The 21421-nt window shown below is 43.7% G+C and overlaps 1 protein-coding gene across 2 annotated transcripts in view; it reads left to right on the forward strand.

The window, feature by feature from the left end:
* Window positions 1–21421, forward strand: part of LOC103371986 (signal-induced proliferation-associated 1-like protein 2) — a 91235-nt gene that overhangs the window by 64761 nt on the left and 5053 nt on the right. Inside the window, exons 11-19 of one of the 2 annotated variants that reach the window (XM_008301531.1) lie at window positions 784–930; window positions 2402–2505; window positions 2652–2740; window positions 4625–4998; window positions 7509–7799; window positions 10887–11016; window positions 15301–15520; window positions 16952–17083; window positions 19346–19463. In XM_008301531.1, the coding sequence (XP_008299753.1) occupies window positions 784–930; window positions 2402–2505; window positions 2652–2740; window positions 4625–4998; window positions 7509–7799; window positions 10887–11016; window positions 15301–15520; window positions 16952–17083; window positions 19346–19463 (1605 nt within the window). The remainder of the gene's footprint in view (window positions 1–783; window positions 931–2401; window positions 2506–2651; window positions 2741–4624; window positions 4999–7508; window positions 7800–10886; window positions 11017–15300; window positions 15521–16951; window positions 17084–19345; window positions 19464–21421) is intronic. The other variant, XM_008301612.1, reaches the window with a different exon arrangement.

A 21421-nucleotide genomic window follows, 5' to 3' on the forward strand; every position in this document is an offset into this window, starting at 1 on the left:
CGCAGCTCACATCCAGTGTTTATTTTTCACTCAAGACCATCGTCCGTAAGTTTTTCCTGGCCGGGTGAAAGTAAGCAAAGAAACCTCTTGTCTCAAGACATTAAGTAAGGTCAGAGCAGTGAAATTCACTTTGGGTAGTCCAAGCTTAGCTGATGGTCAATAAGTTAAACTGTATAAATGTGTGAGCTGGAAGTGTAAGAGCAGAAATCTCAGGCTTCCTCTTACATACAGAAGCTTCCACACACCGTCTGGATTACTCACTTAGGCTTATTACCATAACTAATCTCTTTTTTCTGTTTGTGTTTGGGGAACAAGACACCGTCTCCCTTACTGACAGTTCTTACATTTTCTGTGGAGATTATTCTCAGTGGCCACATACAGCAGACCATCCTCTGGCACAACACCCATTAGTAATGTCATTGTGTAAGGAAGAATAAGTTATTATTATTGTATATTATTTTGTTATTATCCAGTTTAAATAATTTTTTAGGGTTGAAATTACTAGAACTGTCAACAATTTTTACAACAACTAATCTTTTAAGTAATTTGACGAGCAAAGTGACATTTGCAGATTTCACCTTTGAAAAAGTGAAGCTTTCCTTTGAAAAAGGAAGAAGACGTGAGCCTGTACACTAAGAAAAGAAAAAAAAATATTGAACGATTAGGTGCAGGCCAATGTAGACCAGTGCTTCTCTATATAAACACACACACTCACATACAACTCTAGTTTTCCCTATTTGTGGCAGTGTGCTTAATACTTGCGGATCTTCTTTGTTTCTGCAGGACAATGCAGGATATGGAGAATCCCCAGGTCACCTCATGCAACAAGGGAGACCAGCACTACCGCAGCTCCCCCAGCAACCAGTCGTCCTCCAGTGATCCAGGACCCTGCGGCAGTGGCACCTGGTCCCAACAGCCTGGATATGATGGGTATAGGACCGCAGCAGTGTTACTTTTTATGAAATAGCCGCTAAGTAGTCCCTCCAGAATTATGTGGTTTTACAGTAATGAATGCAGCCACAATCAGTCCCAGCACTATTTCGGAGAACTTGCAATTTTGCAAAATGACAGCAATTTTTTCGCATGAAATGACTAAATCATCAGTGCACTTTTGGCTGGTTTCACATGTTTTTTTGTAGGAACTGAGCTAACAAAACAATAAAATGATGCCTGCCATGGTCTAATACCACATCCAGAGCATAAATGAGGGAAGCAGGAAGATGAGTTTCAGTGTTTTATGTATGAGACTTCTTTCATTTAACATGCATTATTCTAGTTTCCATTCAGTCATCCCAGAGCTTTGGTTTCACGATTTCATTCAGAAGAAAGGCTACTTCTGACATAAGCGGGTGCTCGGTAAATTAAAGCAGACAGTTTATGACCAAATCCAAACCAGGTACAGTGTTTTTCTTTTCTGTAACCGTCAGCACAGCTATCTCCCTCTGTTCAGAAAAATTAAAAAGAATGTTGCTGTTAAGTATAATAGGAGGTAATTATGAGGAATTCTTTCTTGTCCTTCTGTATCTCCTGCTGCGACTGAAGAGCCACTCTAGCAAACTACGCTGCAATTTTGAAGAAAGCCACTGAAAAGAAATTTTTGGTGAAAAAATAATCACACGACACTGAAAATCCAGGAGAGGCCAAGAGGACGAGGCTTTGTAGCATCTGTCAACATAATTATTGTAACCACAATTTCTTTTTTGTCATCAGATTTTCCACTTCACTTATTTTGTCCTCTTTGCAACATGAAACATTTTTTTCAGCGTGTTGCTTTTTATCTTATTCTCAATCATATAATGGTGTGCAAAACAACGGCAACCCGTAGACTGCGCAGGCGTAACATCTGTCAGACTGAGTCTGGTACATGAGTAGAATCCATCAGAGACCAACGTCTGTCTGTAAGTGGTTACAGACCGTGACAAGAGGCTTAGCTCCCCACTGCTGCGTTTCTGTCAGAGGCCTCAAAAGTGCACTGAACTCACGAGGACCACTATCCCGCAATGCAGAACAACAGACAGCGGCCAGCTGATCTATAGTTAGAGTCTTTGTTGCAGACCTCGAGACACTGTGGCCTCTGTTCATCTGCTGTAGGCTTTATTAGCTCTTTAACGTTTAATTAAGACCCGCATTGAAAAATTTGCTGCTCTTTCCCTTTTGTCAAGAGCAAAAGAGCGCCTGGCACACGGACTCAAATGAAAAGAGGTCTCTTGTCAGCGTTGTCTGGCAGCTTCTTTATTCTATTATGAGCTCAAGTGATTTGACCTTAAATGATCTTGAGCTAATTGCTGTACATCTGTGGTAAATCTATTGAAGCCTTTCACCGACTACAATGCACAGCTCGCTCTATGGACAGGAAATAATTTACAGCCCATTTTCTCTCTCTTCTTCTTTATTCCTCCAGGTGCCCCTCTCCTATCCTCCACGAGCGAGCAGGCGACATGCAGGGGGGAGACGTAGAGATCCACAGGGAGAGAGAGCCCACTCTGGAGAGGACCAGGTCTGCAGGTGAGTCAGCTGTTCCTTCATTTAAGCAGTCATGATTCATATGCATGTAATGTCTGCAGATGTAATGTTTTAACAGTTCGGTAAGCATGAATTATGTCTTGTTTTCATGCCTGCTGCTTCTCTACGCGTTTCTTCTGATTTCACAGAGGCCAAATGGCACATCCCTTCCACCAAGATCCTGAACCCTCTGAAGCAAAGAGAAGGAGGAAAAGACTCGCCCAACAAGCTGTCCAGGGTAAGCCTCTGATCTAGACAAATTTCAGTTGACAGAAGCTGTCCATGTGACATTTAACCCTGTGAACCCCAAAGCCAACCGACAGGTGTGACAGGCATGTTTTCTTTTAAATGACAATATTCAACCATTTGTTCAAGCTAGAAACTATAAAAATCAAAAATTAATGTGGAATTTTTTGCTTTCTGATGGTTCTTAAGCCAACTTATCTATGAATTATGTGGCACAAACATGAAGCCATGGCTAACTTACTGCAATCAGGGATTCATGTGACAAAAATGGAGAGACTTTTCAACTGCACTGCAGGATGTGTAACACATAGAAAAGAGGAAAAAATGTAAGTCGCAAAATATCGATAGTATGTAATTGAAATGTTTTCTTCCAGTATTGGCAACGCCTGTGGGCACAGAAAATGTTGAATTGCTTTTTTGTTTTGAAATAAATAATCAAAGAATATGATTTTTCTTCCTTTATGTGATTTATGGCATTCTATTTGTGTCACACTGCACAAAAGACATTTTCAAGTTCTCTCTACTTGCAGCAGTGGTTGTGCTGTTTCTGTAAAGGTGCAGTGAGGAATTAGCCCAAAGTGAGTAAAACTATGACAGGAGCAAATGAAAATGCTTTGAGTTCAGAGGGCTAATGGAAGTTTCGAAATGTATTATTGACTCTGTAGCTCAATATTTTAAAGTTGTGAGTGTGATGCTGCTGTGTTTGCAGTTGAGTGTTTTACACTGCCGAGTTCTGCACTGTCAGACCGGCTTCACGCCACGTCGCCGTTTGAATCTGGGTGAGGTCAGATTGCCCTTGTTTATGGGCTCTGCAGCAATCAGCAGCTCAATTGTGGTGTTCAGTTGGGATGTTCGTGTCGTCCCCTCTAGACGCTCTTTACAGTTATCACTTTCCCTTCATCAGCATGCTAACGGGCGTCTCATCTCATCACTGTTTCTGGTCGTCTCACACTTTTCTAGGACACATTTTCCTAGAAGGTTGAATATATTAAGTGCTTTAGCCTCTCATTTCCCCTTTCTCCACATTCCCCTCTCTCTCATTTATCTTTTTTTTTTTTGCCCAACACTGTTTTTTTTTTTTCTTCTTCTTTCTCCTTTGATGCTGGAGGCTGGCACACAAACCCAACAACTTCTTTCAGTGCTTTCAGCCAGTGTTGCATTAACCCAGGCCACTGGATAAAGAATTAAACCCTTCTCTTGGTGCTGTATGTCCCTAATTCACAGAGCTTGTTTTTCCAACTGTCTTTGATGCCATGTGTTTTAGTTGTGTTAACACAGCATAATGAAGAAAGGATGATAGGTCAAGTCTTTATAGATCACGGTCTATACTTGCAAATTAAGCCCTACTGTTAACCCCTGTTACTCGAGGCCTCTTTTTTCCAGTCAACAAATTGATTTGTAAGGCTGATGATACATGTGGCGGATATGCTGAGGTCATGTTGGCCTGACCTTGAATATTTTTTCAGCTCAGTGATGAACAACTTGGGCTCTCTATTCAAACCAGAGGAACATAGCAGATGAAAATGCTATACATCCCTTTTAAACTAATTCATGCTGATTTCTCTTAAAGAAGCACCCGTTTAAAGAGGTCATGCACAAAGTTTGACAGTCAGCAGACCCTGTTTGTATTTCTTCCTACCTCTTACTGTCAACTCGCCAACAGTATAATGGCTTCCAAGAAAACAAGCTGTCGCCTCAGTCAGGGACACATGAACATGTGATGTAGCCTGATGGGTAAACCCCTCCCTGTCTGGTACTCCAAGCATGTTTAAACAACCGAAAGAATTATTTGCAGCTGCTGTTTGACCTTGTTTGATTTACAGTATTTCCTTCTCCTTCACCCCTCGTGCTCTCTCTCTCTCTGTCTCTGTACCAGACGGCTGATAAAAACTCGAGCCACTCAAGTAGCAACACTCTTTCAAGCAACGCCTCCAGCAACAGTGACGATAAGCACTTTGGCTCTGGAGACTTGATGGACCCGGAGATGCTGGGCCTCACTTACATCAAAGGGGCATCCACAGACAGCGGCATAGACACTAATCCCTGCGTGGCCCCCGGGGCCCGGGTGTTGCTGCAGGGCAGGGTGGGGGAGCAGGGACAGCCCTGGGTGTCGGAGCATCATGAGGACGGGGCGTCGGAAGAGGATCATGGGAAACTGTACTTACCACAGGGTTACGCTTCTGCCATCATGTCTAGTCATGTGACGGAGGGCAGCATCGGAGATCTGAGTGAGATCTCATCCCATTCAAGGTACAGTACAGACACCACTTTTTTTTTCTTCTCCTACATGACTGCTTAGATTTGTTATTTCTAATTGTTGGATCCTTTGTGTGTGGGGTAACAAACACTTTGCCGTTACAGAGGGGTGCCAATGTGGTGACCTTAGTTACTTACATTCAAGACCAAGAGTGGCATTAAGTCATAGGCTCTTGTCTTTACAGTCACCAGATCTTAACCAAATTAAACGGTTAGGGGAGATTTTGAAAGCACGTATCAGTGAACACTTCCCAAACCTATCAGGAAAACATCAAATGAGGTAATGAGGTGTCCTTCAGAGAAATGATGTTTATAGCTCCAGTAGAGTTTCTGGGACTTGAAGAAACTATGCCAGGAAGCACTGAAGCTGTTGTGGGGACATGTAGCTTATATTTTCACCGTTTGTGTACTCCTGTTAATGTCTGTGGTGACTTTCTGGTGTTTTCCTCTCTGTGGGCAAATGCTTTGTTCTTTTGTGGCCTATTTCTATTTGGTCGGGTCAGTAATTTGCGTGATAGGAAATTCACACCCTTTTTCATGGCTTCGAGCAAAATCCACTACATTCGAGTATGCGGTTCAAACACTACCACTGCCAAACTATTCAGCCCATTATCTGTTCTGTTAAACACGCGGAGGCAAACAGCAAGCAAGGTTGCTGGCTGTTTAGTGACCTTTTCACCCGGCCGTGCTCCCTCACTGTTGACCTGCAGCCTGGCTCATCCAGCTGTGCTGGCGCCGGCGGGTGGGGCTGCTGTCAGACTGTAGCAGCATAAAGGGGGATTTCATCACACTGTCTTCCAAGTTCTCCTCACCAGACTGGAGCCCATCTGGGAGAAAGAAGGGGTGTCAGAGAGGGTTGGCCCTGCAGCCACTCACAGTCTGTCTTCATGAAATAGAATGGGTATCTATTTGTTTATGCTGCACAGGATTATGTTACCACAGTCTGTTCAGATCATTGACCTGTTCGGGAGGTGTCAGAGCTGTCCAGTCCAGGATATCATTCAGAAATCAGGAAAGAGCCCCCCGCAATCACCTTGACTGCTCTGGCGCTTCCCACCTTTTACGTAATGGTCTTTGACACCAGAGTGTCATCTGAGCAAACAGTGAAGCAGCAGGAGCACGTTTTGTAGGGTGTGGCCCAGATGGTCATGAATATGGAAACAGAGTGTGTAGTGCCTCCAGCTAAAGCCAGCTCTGATGTCTCAGGGTATTTTAGAGAATGTTTCACATTTGCTAAAAGTTTCCCAGCAAACAACAAGACATCAGGAACAAAACTAAAACATATCTTTATGGACCTGTGCTGTTTATCTAAATTCAAGATCCTTTCGAGTAGCTAACAGATGAATCCTAACAAAGCCGGAGACATGAAAGAAACACTGTCCACCTTCATTTTAACGATAAGATGAATGGAGGGAACTACAGCATGTGTGAGATTGTGTGGGACTTCTTCAAATTGTGAAGGACAATGTAAGATAAACAAGAGCAAAGACAGGCAAGCAGAGTTCTTCGTGTGATGCATGGCTCATTTTCACGTCACAGACAAATGAGATCCTTTCATCTTCCACTACATTTAAATACTTTTTTTCAAAACATTTTCAAAAAAGGTAAAACATTAATCATGAACATGAAATGGCACAAACCGCATTCCAATTATGTGGATTTTGTGATATACTGTATATAAATTGACCGAAACACTGGTGTTGCTGCTTTTTGGAAGCTGGAGCTGATTCACAGTCATGCAGGTCTCAGTAATCATGTGAGCTTCAGTAAAAATCTACCACATTTTCACATTTCACTAGGTGAAACATCTTCAGGAACATAAAGGAGAAGTCAGGTTGCTTTTTTTTACTGAAGCTCTTAATGTGTAGCTTATACAATTTTACAAATATACATCAACTTTTCTTTATGAATAAAGCAATTCTTTGACCATTTGATCATAATTTCAAGGTTCAGTTCTCCCAGATAGCAAAATTAGAAACAGTTCTTCCCTTTTTTACCTTGTGGTATGCAGTCACTTTTATGCTTGAGAGCTATAAATCAGTAGAACACACAGCGGCAGATGTCTCTGAACCTCTGCATAGCCCTGAGAGTGAGTGGGGAAATGCCTCTCTGTGATTTGAATGCACTGACCCTTTAATGCGCTTTGTCAGTTGATATTTGACTAAATATTGAAAGGACAAAGTTCAGCAGGAATACTCACATGATGGACTGGAACTGAGTCATCTTCCGATGTAGGTTAAAGGCGAAGTAGTTGTGCGTAGATTAAATTATGTCATTCTGTTTAGCCAACTGCATTGCAGACCATTCATGAATCATTTGAAGTTTAAAGAAATCATCCTATTAGGTTATTTTTATACATTCGACTAAGTTGTGTTGCTATCAGCTGTTCATATTTTTTCATTGGTAATGGTTGTTTGTGCTTTTTTTATGCTTTGTTTTTAAATCCATTCATCTTGTGTTCACTTTTGAGTTACATTATGCTTTATTTTTTGCTGTTTGATCAGTGGCTCACACCACTCTGGCAGTCCTCTGGCCCGCGGTGCCAGATACTGTATATCCGCTGATTCGTCCAAGGTGTACACCATCCCCCAGACCAGCAGCTCAGGGCCAGAGCCAGGGCCCGGGCCCAGTCCTGGGCCTGGACCCAGCTCAGAGGCCTGTGGACAGACACGCACACAGGCCAGTTGCAAACTCCCAGTGGGCATGAAGACGGCTGATGATGGTGGTGATGATGATGATGATGATGATGATGATGCCCACAGCACTGAAGGACCTCCCAACATTTCAGAGTGTGGGTGAGTGTGTGTGAGAGAGAAAGCAAGACAGAGTATGTATGAGATCACCAAATGTGTGCAATGCCACTAAAACGTAAAAAAGTGTGTACAGTGTGCTGTATTTCACGTGGTTCATATTAAGTTCAGAGCCAGCTATCATGCAAAGCTAGATGACACACTTTTTAATCATGCAGCACTGTTTCGCTCGTTGTAGAGCTGTTTCCTCTCAGACGTACTGTCCCCACCCCCATCAGCCCACCCAGAGTGCATAAACTGGCCTTGATTGAAGCCGACAGCCACAAAATAAATAAGCTCAGTGAAACCGTGGACATAATACACTTGGCACATGTCACTTGTGGTTATTGATCTCTCCTGTGAAGCCAAGTCCCCTTGGACTGACAGGCCGAGCTTCTACCAGATCAGCATCTCTGCTGGGACCCAAGCGACGATGCACACACAACAACACACAGCTGTCACACATGCAGCCTAAAGACACCATCCGCACAACAGCCTGTAGTGTAGCAATATAGAGCAGGAGGAGAAATGTATGCAGTCATTCAGCCACATAGATAACGTATACTCTCCTCAGACTTTATATGAGCATTGATGACTGACTATATCAGTCTGATGATTAAATGGTGTGCTGTAGAGAACAGAGAGCCATCGATAGTGAAATGGAAACACAGATTTGATGGAGTGTGTAGGTGTGTGTGCTTGTTCGAATGTGTTTGCAAGCGAGCTCCGGGCATGTTTTGGAGCAGAGAATGTGAGATTTGCCCTGGAAGAAACCCCCTGCTCTCGCTCCCAAGTAATTTCATTTAGGCTGTGAAATTTGCTACTTACGGCTGCGTGATTGATCGCATCCACTGAAGTCATCATCTCCCGACTTATGAAAAAGCTCTGTAATTCAGTTACCCTCCCCATTGTTTGTTTATATATTCCTACTGTTTTATTTCATCTTACGTAACCGTTGCCTCATGATAAATGGCCTAATATTACTCACAGATATTGTTCTAACATAATGAAGTTTCTCTTCCTTGTTTCTGAAAAGTTTTCTCATTTGCTCTAACACTGTGTGTAATGCAGGATGTGTGACAATGCTTCTAACCCTCAGCTCTTTTTCTCTTGCTTCTACTTCTTGTTTCAGAGGAGCGGAGAGCTTGTTAGCCTTCCTTCTCCAAATGCTTTCTGAGCGTTCAAGGTACACAGTTAAAGTCAACCCCGTGGCCCTGATCTGACCCAGCCTGCTTCCCAACACACACACGCTTCCCCACCCCCTTTATCCCAGACCACCATCCCTCTCCTGTCTCATGACAGGTCTCAAGAGGTGATCCTGCCATGTTGCACTTGCTGAAAGTGGAGCGCAACTAGCTGTGCTTCACTTGCTGTGACAGTTGTGCTGTACAGAATCCTTCTCCTGTGTACCGTCCATCGAACACCTCCTCCCAGTCTTTCTAGTTAAATTTCTATTAGGATGTTGATAAAGATATGAAAAAAAAATCTGCAAAACGAAATGTGTGTACTAATGTGCACATTTATAGCAATAAATTCAAAAAAATGTGCAAAGATTCCTTTTGAATGAGTACCAGTTGCTGATGTGTCTTGGCATGTCGTACCAATCCCCACCAATCCCCAAGATAGAAGATTTTCTTATATTTGAAACATGTGCATCCTGTGAAGCTTTTATCACCACCTATAGTTGCAAAGAGAAGGGGTGACATACAATAAGTGACCTAGTCCGGACACTGTGCACATTTACATTAACATTTTGTCTACAGTAGAAAAAGCAAAACAAGGTCAGCAAGGAGAGAATAAAAATTATGTTCCTCTCAGCTTTTATTGCAGTTTTTCTTTTGGGTGCCCAAACACTTTCTGTCTCAGCCAAACCTAAAAACACAGAATCAAAACACTGGCATTTAAAATTGACATTAAAAGCAGATGGATGAAAACATACCTTTTTTTTTCTTTCACGCTGTGCATGAAAACATTTATTACACATTGTAGACACTTAGCAGAAGCTGCTACGCAGTAAACTAACCTTTAACTGCAAAGGTCAGGGCTTCAGTGTTGTTCTACTCTTCATCTAATTATGGATCTATTATGTTGGAGCAAAATGGACAGGCACAAAGTGAAGATAGAGTACAAAAATTATAAGATTTTGAGCATGAAGCCACAAGTTCAATTAATTCCACTTACTTTTCCAAATGCAGCCCTAAGAATAGAGCTGTTTTTAAGCCAGAGACCTCATGAATCAGTCAGAATGGTATCTGGCAATCATAGACATTTGCAATATCTTTCTGTGTGTTCAGGGCTTGGTTGCCATGGTGCCCAAACCTTAAAACAGGGTAACTCTCAGCAAGAGTGTCTCTAGATAACCATCACAGTCAGACTGTCCCATCAGCTAACCATCTCGTAAATCTCCCTGCAGCCATCTAACACCCTGCCAGCAGCACTCACAGACTCATGGTTAGGCTGCTCACTTAAAGCAGAGGTCTCGCAGCCATACGACTTCACCAGCCAGGTCGTCACATCCTCCATGCCCTCTCCCCTCCCAGCTAAACACTCTCGGAATCATTCAAATGTTCTCAGACAAAACTCCGCCGACAGCCACTGCCAACAAAACATGTCACCTCTTTGTGAGTCCTTTTCCAACCCTGTCTAACAGCTCTCATGTTTTCCTCTATTGTTGTCTGAACAACACTTGTACTTGTCTCTGGATGTGATTTCTGTCCAAAAAGCCTTGTTTTTCTTTCCTTTCTACCGCTCACAGTGCTTGGCTGCATGCTTTGCAGTCTTTTTAATCACGGTTTTGGCACAGTGATATGGGACAGGGTGGGATTGGAAATAAATTCCCTTCCTAGCTCCCTCTCTCTATCCCTGTTACCCCACATGCACCTGACTAGAAAATAGCAGGTAGGCACCTGATGTTGGCATGCTAAGACGGATCCTCCACCTGAACCCTTTGTGTGATACTGGCAGTATTCACTAAGTAGCTGGGGCTACCTCTGAACCCAGACTGTGATGGCCCCAAGGCCTCCCTGTTGGGATGTGTTTCGTGTGACCCTTGTGACGAGCTGTGCTTCTCTTTGCCCTCTGCTTTGTCTACAGGCAGCTGTACGCGCAAGAGGCTGCCTGCCGGCTCCAGGCTGATGGAAAATCACTGCAGAGACTTTCGAAAGAGGAATATCTTAAAATGATGCTGCCCAGCAGCCCACCAGGGGAGGACAGGAATCGGAAGGTGAGGTCACTGGGGTTGAAGGACTGATTGATTAATTAATGACACCTAACCTCTAAATTGATGTTCTGCATTACACACAGTGAACTGAAACCTGTTAAAGCTGTAAAGCAATGACTGCTTCTACCATTATTGCATGACATTTTAAAAGTCTACCTTAGGCTATTTTCTCATGCGGACTAATAAGCGCGTACATACAGGGCCAGAACCAGAGCAGATAACCTCTTGCTGGGAAGCAAGTAAAAGCAGAACAAACATCTGCTGCCTATCAAACATCTGCTGCCTATCAGCTGGCACTGCTGCTGAGCACCGCAGCTGATAGGCCTCCTCTCTCCCGACACAAGACCCTTTCAGTCCCCATTGACTGGCACAGAGTGTTTGGTTAATTTAATTTATAGCGGGGCCTGAGTTTGCTCAGTCGGGATGTCATGGATTAAAGGCAGGAAGTTGCAGAGAGTGCATCGATGTTTGATGTTCCTGCAGACTCTATTAATTGCATCTTGAGTTCGCTGCACCATCCCCCATCCATTATCTACCAGGAAGGGACCCTGGAGACGGACAAATGGGTTATTTTTGGATGCTACTCAATTCTAATACAAATGCACTTCACTTCACCAGAGAAGACAGGCATGTCCTCTGGCACAGGCAGGCCTTGTCCCTCACACGAAGCAGCTCAGTGCACTGATTAGTTTGTCTTGCTGTCATTCCGCGGCCTTACAGTATGCATAAAATGTGGTGCTTACAAGAGAACCAGGCAGCATCAGCGCCCGTCTAAAATGAAACAGGTGTATCAAGCATGTGCTGATGCACCTTCATTTGATTGCATTTTGCTTCCCGCAGAGAGGGAAAGCGCAGTAACCGGTACAAATGCACACAGTGGATTCAAAGAGCAGTAGGGCGTCTGTTGTAATCACACTCTCAAGTGTGATTCAGTGCGATAATATAGTGTGTGGAAAAGCAGTCTGGGAAAGAGATGCATCAGGGAGAGCACAGAGTCAGGTGCTCCAACCGTATACACATGATCCCAATAACAACCTACTGTTGTTTGCTGGTCGCAGCTCACCAGGACCGCATATTTCCAATCATCAACTGGGCCATGAAGGAGTCAAATAACAGCGTTGGAAACATTGTTGATTTATCTCCAATTCCGATAATATAGTCTGACTTGTTTAATCTACTTAGTGGTTAAGCAGGGTATACAGTAAAGGTTAATGCATGTGTCACTTCCAGTGGTCACCTGATGCCATTCATTGTGTGGCTGAGCAGGTGCAGATAGATTTTCCTTGCCAACCACCGTGTCCGCTGAGACGCCCTTCCATAGACAGACAAGCCATTGTGTAGCTGACGTAAAGGAAAGGCCGCTCACAGCTTATTCTCCCACAGCATTCCTCTTTTGAACCTCCTGTGGGAAAGAAAAAAAGCATCTGAATAGGTGGTTGTCCAATACATCCTCCCATGTGGCACGTCAAAGGGTTCCAGCGCTGGTTGTTGTCTTTGTTCGATGTGGGCAGCGAGGAAAGAAGTCGGGGAAATCAGGAAAAATCTAGGTGGATGTGTCACTGCTGCCTCTACTGATAAGCGTGTTGCTGTTGTACAAAATAATTCAGACCGTACAGCTCAAATCAGGCTGAGACTGTTGCTAGCTGAGGTGGATTTAGACGGACCAGAATAGTCAATAGCCTTGCAGGTTTTATTAATACGATATTTTCTGGGTAATGTGCACAGTAGGTTCAGTTCAAGGTTGCCAGGATGTGTTCAGAGAGCCTGATTTGATGCCGTAGATGTAATAAATAGATGGTTTTCTTAAAAAAACATTAAGCCCTACTGGAAATAGTTTAATTTGCTGTGACTGTATTTATGGGCGCTCTAAATCGGTGCTATTTTTGCTTTATATAAGAGGGCAGCAAATCCTTTTTAAACTTGTTTTGATGAGCGAGAACCTTGTGGGGTCTAATCTTGTAAAGTTGGGTGGGAAAACTTGCAATAAGAGACAACCTTGTTAAGTTAAAGCCTTTGAGATGTTCTTTGGAGGCAGTACGCATACACTGCTTTGAGTTCCAGTATATATCTCAGCTTTAAAGACGGACTAGATGTTTGTTTAATTCTCATCGTGGGATTTGTGGGGGATCTGTCTTTGAAATGGAGATGGCTGGGTGTTGGCTTGCGGGGATACCAGTCTAGTGTCAGTTACAGCTGCGAAGCCAAAGGCAGACATTTACTCATCTGGCCAACTGCCCCGCATATCATTTGTGGCTACTTTTGATGTCACTCCTGCTGCATTTATGTAAGCTAAATGGGACAATGATGGATGGGATCGGTCTTTGTGGTTTTGTGTGTTTAAACTGTAGATCCTCTGTCAAAATTCTGGCCACAGTCACGGAACACAAGTATCTCTCTGCATCTCTCATATCCAGTGTAATTGTTCTCGGTGCTCAGAGGACATCCCCTTTAGGATCATGCAGCTTTTTAAGCCCTTGCAGCTTTTGTGATTGTTCATCCTTAACCTTGTGTTCCCCTTTGACCTCGACTTTGTCTCCCATTGGCCTCTTCAAGTCTTTAGATTCTCTGTTATGTGAGCTTGCTGGCTGACCTGACTACAACAATTGTGCTACTATACCACCAATCACCTTATTGTAATTGTTTGTAGATATAGTTTGACGAAATAGTAGTGGTAAGACATTACATGTTTTAAGATGACAGTATTTTTTTATGTGATGCATCCATTTGGCCACCACAGCGGACTGACTCACGATAATCATATATTAGTCAACATCCATTATTGCACTCTTCTTAGAAGGCAGAACAACCACAGTAAAAGGCAGCCTCAGACATGTAAGTAAACATGCACAGATCAATATAGCAGGGTGGTTAGGTCAGAAAACTAGTTAACGGGCTGTAAATCCCTTTGCAGTTAAACGTAATGGCTGTTCTAGGAGAGCGGAGCTGCAGCAAACAATAGATTAGTTGTCAACTACTAAAGGTTCCATTTGGTGAAAATCCATTTTTATTATGTTTTTGGGGGGTTATAAACTTGAAGGTGTACAATAAAAGCTGTCATGGTCTGAAGACATTTACTTTTGCCATTCTTCAACTCCTCCCTACAACTAATTGGCCTCCCAGCTTTACAAGACAGGACGAATTCAACCCAGGTGCTGTCTAACTAACCAGTAGTCATCCAGGTTCAACTGTGATTAAAAGCTGAGGATGTTCTCCCTGAAGAGAACAGGAACAGCAGCAGCTCATTGGTTTTCAGAGCAAAGCCGCCTGCAAAACTTAGGGGTTATACAGTCATGGTGAAATGAACCATCTTTGCAGCATTTTGAGCTGATGAACTTAAAGAAACACACTGGGGACAAGTGAGACATAATTATTTGATTTGATTTAGTTACTATGCTGAAAACGGGCTCAATATGGGACCATTAAGTTCATTGTCAAGTATTTTACAAAAAAATCTGTTTTTGGAGTATTTTCTTCTGGAAAAAAATTCTCAGATTGTAGCTTTTCGCAATTGAATATTTTCAGGTTTCTTTACACTTCTATGGCATTATCTTGGCTTTTGGGAAACACTCATCAACATTTTTTCATTTTCTTAAATTTTGTGGCTTGACGTGTAAACATGATTGATCGAGAAAATAATAGACAGAATCCACATCGAAAATAATCATTAATTGCAGCCCTACAGAAGAGTACCTTGTGTTTTTTCTCAGTTCCGCTCAGAGAAAAGCACACAGCTTGCCCTGATGTAAAGTTTTGCATCCTTGTTCAAAGACAATTGCAAAGTTGGGTTAGGGTTAGATAAATAGAGATAAAAAATAGGGGAATTTTGGTTTCATATGTGTTTGGCCTCACCATGTTAAATTAAATGCAGATATATCTCTGGCTCATCTGTACTCATGTTTTTTCTTCTAGCTTTATGGCACCCAGTCCTCTCTGTTTTCGATAGTTTCACACAATAAGCTCAGTGACTGCTGGCTGCCACAGCGCAGTGACCTCTGTCACCACCTCCACAAGCCCTGTCCCCTGTTTTTTCCCCCCACTCTGCCAGACACTCTCCAGCTGTGCTCAATCCATCTGCATTTTCCTGAGAGCAAAGACTGTAATTGATTCCTGACACCGCTCCCCGATGTTCCCTGCTTACCCACCCAACTGCCTACTCATGTAAACCTGCTGTGCCGAGGAAAGGCACAGGTGCAGACAGGGGGCACTGGTGGGAACTTGAAGATCATTCGTCTCCAACATTTCCATTTTCATGACTGTTTTCTTGACAAATTGTTCCCTTTCTCTCAGGTGTCAGCCGTGGGCAGTTTGTCACCAAGACGCTCCCTGTACCGAACGCTGTCGGACGAGAGCGTGTGCAGCAACCGTAAAGGCTCGTCATATGCCAGCTCGCACAGCTCCATGCTGGACCAAGCCATGCCTAACGACATCCTATTCAGCACCACCCCACCTTACCACAGCACACTGCCGCCTCGCATGATCCACAACCAGGGAGCATCCAACCTACGGAGTAAGTCGAACCGTCAAACAGCCAGTTCAGCGAAAAAGAAACACCTAAATGACGTCACTGAGGAGAAGCTGCGTTGAAGAAAACAAACAGATCTATGAACCGCCTCATTAAAATGCCTCGTAGAGACAGGAGGGCTAGTACAAACTTCCTCTGCGTGTTGCTCCTGGATTATCATTCCTCCTCCCTGGCACTAGATAAGAGCCAGGATATAGATACTTGTTTGAAGAGCCACTTGTGTCCTACCGTTATCATTAGCACAACTGGTACACACTCCAGCAACACTCCTCAATATAGCCAACTAATTGGGAATGGGTGAGGCGGTGTGCTACTTGCAAGAGACCTGCCACTCCGTCTGCATTAAGCAAGCACCTGTCACTGCTGGCTAGTATCCCCTTCTCTACTGTTCTCCCAGCATCCTCTGAATATGTATGTGATGAGAGGTGTGATGTGTCCTGCCTATGCTGCTGCAGGTCTTTAAGATCTCTGACATGAACATGCCTATTTTTCCCATCAGGAGCATCACAATGTCTGTCATACATAATGTTTCATTCACTCATCAGTCCCTGCCTGCCTCCCCTTCTCTGTCCCTCCTGTCTCATTTCCACAGCGTTCCTCACCTGTCTCCTGCTGCCGTCATTAGATAGAAAATGGCTTTTGGAAAGATGTTTTTCTCTTTAGCCTCTTCTGGCTGTCAACCTGATGGATTCCTGATTGTTTTGAAGGATAGTTGAGAACACAGGCTCTTTCTTTCCCTTTACTGAAACAGCCCAATTTGGTAAACAGTGAATCACTCAAGCTCCAAGATGCTGGGTAAATTGAAAATTGAGAGTGTCAGCATCACCTCAAGCTCTCTGTCTCTTCTCTGCTTCTCCACTCATGCTTTTCTAAATGCCTCTCCGCAGAATGGGAGCTTGTTTATTGCATTCTCTGTCTTTCAGGGCTGAGAGGGAGGAAGGGTGGGAGGGACGGAGGGGAGGGAAAGGAGATATTGATTGAAACATGAAGACATTCACTTAGACAAGTCATTTATCGCCCCTCAGACAGAGCCTTGTGAGTGCTATGCGGGGAGAAGGTGGTTTAATGTGACTCGAGCTTATCGTGCTGTCACTTAGATACAAAACTTTCAAAGTGTAATTGTGGCAACCTGTTAGAAGCTCCGTTAGAGGCACCCAGATCAGAGTTGGAGTTGCTTTCCGGAGCACAGACTAATAAAGCCTGGCGTTTTGATGTGCAGGACTGGCATTAGGTTGATAAATATTCTTTTAGGCAGCAATGAATAGCTCAAATAAACTCCCTGACTTTCCCCCTCTACGCCCCTCCATTCCTCCCCCAACCCCTCTTGTCTGATGCAAAATGATGGGTGACTCAAAGATTAGCCCTTAACTCAGGCCAGGCCCAGACACTGATCGGAGTGCCTGCCTGTCTCTGCAGATGAGTTTTGGTTCTCTGACGGCTCCTTGGCGGACAGGTCCAAGTTCAGCGACCCGGGCCTCATGCCCCTCCCAGACACTGCTTCGGGCCTGGACTGGTCTCACCTGGTCGATGCAGCACGAGCCTTTGAAGGTAACCAGCCTGGCTGAAGCTGCTGGCACCTTGTGTAAACCCCCGTACTCCCCCCTTCTTCCTCTTACCTCCGCGCTGGCTGCTTAGCGTGTGTGTTTGTATGTCTGCAATCTGCAAGTGCTCACTGGCTTGCATGCGTAGGATTGTGTGAGCTGCGTGTTTGTGTTTCTTCTAGTGTCTCCTAAGTGCTGTAGGAGGTGACTTCTGGGAATCTTTCTGCTTTTTGCACCTGTGCTCTGAGCCCCATTGTGATTCCCATCAAGCACTGTTATGAAAAATGAGCCGCCATTTCTCAGCACAGACATGGAGCCAATTTTCACACCATAAAGTCACCACTCAGAGAGAATTGTTACAGTGGTGCCTTTTACTATTCAGTTCTTGGGTTATTAGTTTGGGGTAATTTAGTGTCCTTTCTTGGCCTTTTGTCTTGTCCATTAAATCTGAATAAGGTTTAGATTTTCTTCCTCTACAGCGCATATTTGTGGGTTTTTGTGGCATCCAGCCGTGGGACAAACAGTCACATACATCTGAACCAGAACGTTGTCGGTCCTGTCAAAACAGAAAGCCATCTTTTCACTCAGTCACACTCTTTCAGTTAACCAGCGCTGACACATCCCAGCAACGGCATGGTCAGCATCATCATTTGTTCATTTCTTTTCTAATTTAAGTACTTTTTTTTTTTCAACCGCTCTCATGCCAGTGTACTTCCCATCTATCACGGAAACGCTAACATGCCATGAGTTTTGTTTCCACTTGAACTCCATCTGACCCCAGAGCAGCGAGCAGGCAACGTAGCATGTGACCGTTCATTTGTCATAATTAATGAATTCTCCGCGGAATTTCTTCTTTGATCCATTTCCTGCTGCATAACCCGCAGCCTATCATTTAACGAGAGTGGAATCAGTGGAGATGATGCAGAGTCTGACTGGCAGCACCAAGGCGGTTGTCACGGCAGCCTGGCTAGCCCAGAAAAGCGGCGTGTAAACTGGAGCCTTGTTGCCGAGCAGAAAGTGGCTCCGGGCTACTATTGTGCCATGTATGTTTAACCAGCTCTGTTTGGAGCCCTGGGAGAAAGAGGTTGGCTGAGATGTAAAGCATTTATAGCATTCATAACCTTGGTCATGTGGATCCTGAGAGACTGCTCATTTTTATAATGCAAAAAGGCAGTTTGGATTGGCTTGCACCAGCCACGAGAAAACAAAAAACACTCCCTGTGCTCTCTTGACTTTTGAAAGTAGAAGCAAATGGATTTAGAAACAGGCTTTGGTAAATTTCAGCAGCTCAAGGCTTTTGGTGCAATCACTCTCTTTGTCAACAACTGGACATGTTTTAATATTCCCTCGCAAATAAACACGCCGCACTCTGTTCACAGATTATCGTGTCTTCTCTTCGGTGTAATCTGTATTTTTTTCTTTGATTTGTCCAGTAAATCTGGACACCAGGTCACACAGAAATGACAAGCTGCTTTTCTACGCCTGCCTCTGCTTTCCTAAAAGTCTTTAATCTTTCTGATGCAGCCATCGAATATGAGGAAAATGTTCATTCATATGTAAATGAAGGCTTGGTCTCCTTTTCCTGCCTCGTCTGAACAACCAACTCCAGGCTCAACCAGCTTTTGTCTTGGAGTGGATTAGCTTTCATTTGGGGGCTAAATTAATGGAAGGGTTTCCTTAATCTTTTCTATGAATATGCAGATCCTCCTATCTTTAGTCTCAGACCAAGGGCTTGAGAAAGAGTGGTTTCTAAAGAAAAGAGCATTACGCCTTAAAACTGAGCAGTCCCCAAGCGTAACATGCCAAGTTTGGGTTTTCCATGGGGCTTTGACAAAGCTTAAGGGCCTGATATGGTAAAACAAGCATGACTGGTGTCTTACAGCTCCCTGGGATCCAGCCCATTATGAGCCAAACAGCTGTCAGAGGAAACTCGGAGGGGTGAGGGCACTGGAGCAACACCCAAGGGACTGACTTTATCTGTGATAGTCTAGAAATGCCCTGTTTACCACCTCCTTCCTTGTCTCGTTATAGATCTCTCAGTATGGGAGGACTGTCCTTAGTGGCTTTGCAGCAGCACTTAAACCAGAGCCATCCATTCATACCAACCATGAATGAATCGCTCCATCCTGTCAGGAATGTGTGTATGCGATGTGTTGTTCTGCTCTATTTTAGACGCATGTTAACAAAATAAAACGCTATGCAAAACACAATTCCTGTTTTGATGTTTGAGGCAGACTGTGACCTGTTACGTCACCTGTTTTGTCTCCAGACCAGCGCGTGGCGTCTTTCTGCACCATGACGGACATGCAGCGGGCCGAAGCTCTGCAGATCTCAAGAGAGCTGACCAGACGAGTGGTGGAGGCGGAGGGAGCAGCGCTGGAAGCAGAGTAGGTTTTACCAACAAACACACAAGCACCAGCACTCCAGTAGCACGCGGATATTGACTGCTGGCTAAAGCGCCCCCTCCCCGAACAGTGCTTCTTCAGTCATAGCTTAGCAACTGTTACTAGGCACCGCAGGCCTGTCAAGCTTTGGATTTCTCCACATGATGAAGTGGTGTGCATGAAACTCTAACAAAATCGATTCTCTGTATCTCAAGCAACTTGGTGTGCTCGGATGGTGAGTTCCTTACACAAAGGTGTAAGGGATTAAACAGTGTTTCTGTCTGCTCTAACAGAAGCTGCAGTATTAATTTCACAGCCAAGACATCATTCTTTATCTAGCAACTGTGCTGTATGTGGGGTGACAGGTAATTTTAGACAAATACTTATGCAGGACTGAGTGCTGAGTACAGAAGAACATTGGTAGCACTGTCCTGCTGTTTATGGCATTTTGAGAAAGGTTGCATTCCAGAAACTGAATTAGATTGTGTTACGTTCTCTTAACGTGTCAGGTAATGCCATTTCTCATTGCCTGCCATATTAACAAATGTTTAAAGTATTTCGAGCTGTGTCTACAAAAAAGAAAAAAACAATGCCTGATTTAAATTTGGCCGCTTTTCCACTAGAAGTTCTCGCCTTGTGCAGAAATATACAGCTCCCAGTGATCCTGGCACATTTATAATGCTCTCTGGAAGATCTTTCACAACTTTCGGTTGAGCTTTTACAGTTTCACCTTTTGGACTTCAAACTTGCGCAGAGCAAGCATCAAATTTTGTGTCAACTTGATCCAGCCTAATGCTGAGGACAATTACTGTTGACAAGAGTTGAGTGTACAGCTATGATCCAGAGTCCTGAGGTGTCTGAGGAAAACATTCAGCATGAATTCCGTGGCCACACTAACACAATCGGCACTCCTTACCCACCATACTTACCAGATTTGCCTTCCTGCAACTTCTTCCTTTTCCCCAAAATGAAATTCAAGTTGAAGGGTGACAGGAGAGCAGGAGACCTCAGTGTACAGTGCAGATGGTGGTTGACGTTTATACAGAATGAGATATCCAAAGAGCGTTTCAAATATGGCAGGAGCACTGGGAGAGGTGTATCTTGAAAGGAGATGCTGATCACTTTTAATTCAGTTCAATTTAATTCAGTTCAATTCAATTCAATTCAATTCAATTCAATTCAATTCAATTCAATTCAATTCAATTCAATTCAATTCAATTCAATTTTATTTGTATAGCACAGTTTACAACACATTATCACACAGCGCTTAACAAAGTACGGTATAGACCTTGCAAATTTAAACAGAGAACCCAACAATCCAGAGGAGCCTTTGGACTTCCTCTGAGCAAGCGGTTGACAACGGTGGGAAGGAACCAAAATCCCCACCCCCAGAGGGAGGGGGAGAAAAAAAAACCTCAGAAAGAACCATAGACTGTATAAAAGATGGACGTAGCAACCGACCCTGAAAAATGTATTTATTTTTTATTTAACCTTTATTTAACCAGGAAAGACCCATTGAGATTAAAAACCTCTTTTACAAGGGCGTCCTGGCCAAGAGGCAGCACAAGTTACAATTTAAAAGACATAGGTAAAGTTACATACACATTATGAAAAACAGTGGCAATTAGATAACGTTGTCTAAGTGCTCTCAGTTTGGATTTAAAGTTGCTTAATGAAATAAGTTCAGTCAGTTTCCAGTCTTTTTGCATCATGTTCCATATTGTGGGAGCAGAGTAAACAAAAGCCCTTTTTCCCAGTTAAGTGCAGCTAAATGGAACATCAAGCAACAAATTGTCATTTGAACGCATAGAATACGCGTCAACACTTCTCTGAGTGATCAAGTTACAGATGTGGGAGGGAAAAGTCCAAGCATGGCCTTATAAACAAAAGTGTACCAGTGAACCAACCGCCTGGTGGACAAGGAAGGCCATCCCACTCGGGAATACAGCTCACAATGATGA

The sequence above is a fragment of the Stegastes partitus genome, unplaced genomic scaffold (genome assembly GCF_000690725.1).
Source record: "Stegastes partitus isolate 25-593 unplaced genomic scaffold, Stegastes_partitus-1.0.2 Scaffold1, whole genome shotgun sequence".
NCBI classification, from domain to species: domain Eukaryota; kingdom Metazoa; phylum Chordata; class Actinopteri; family Pomacentridae; genus Stegastes; species Stegastes partitus.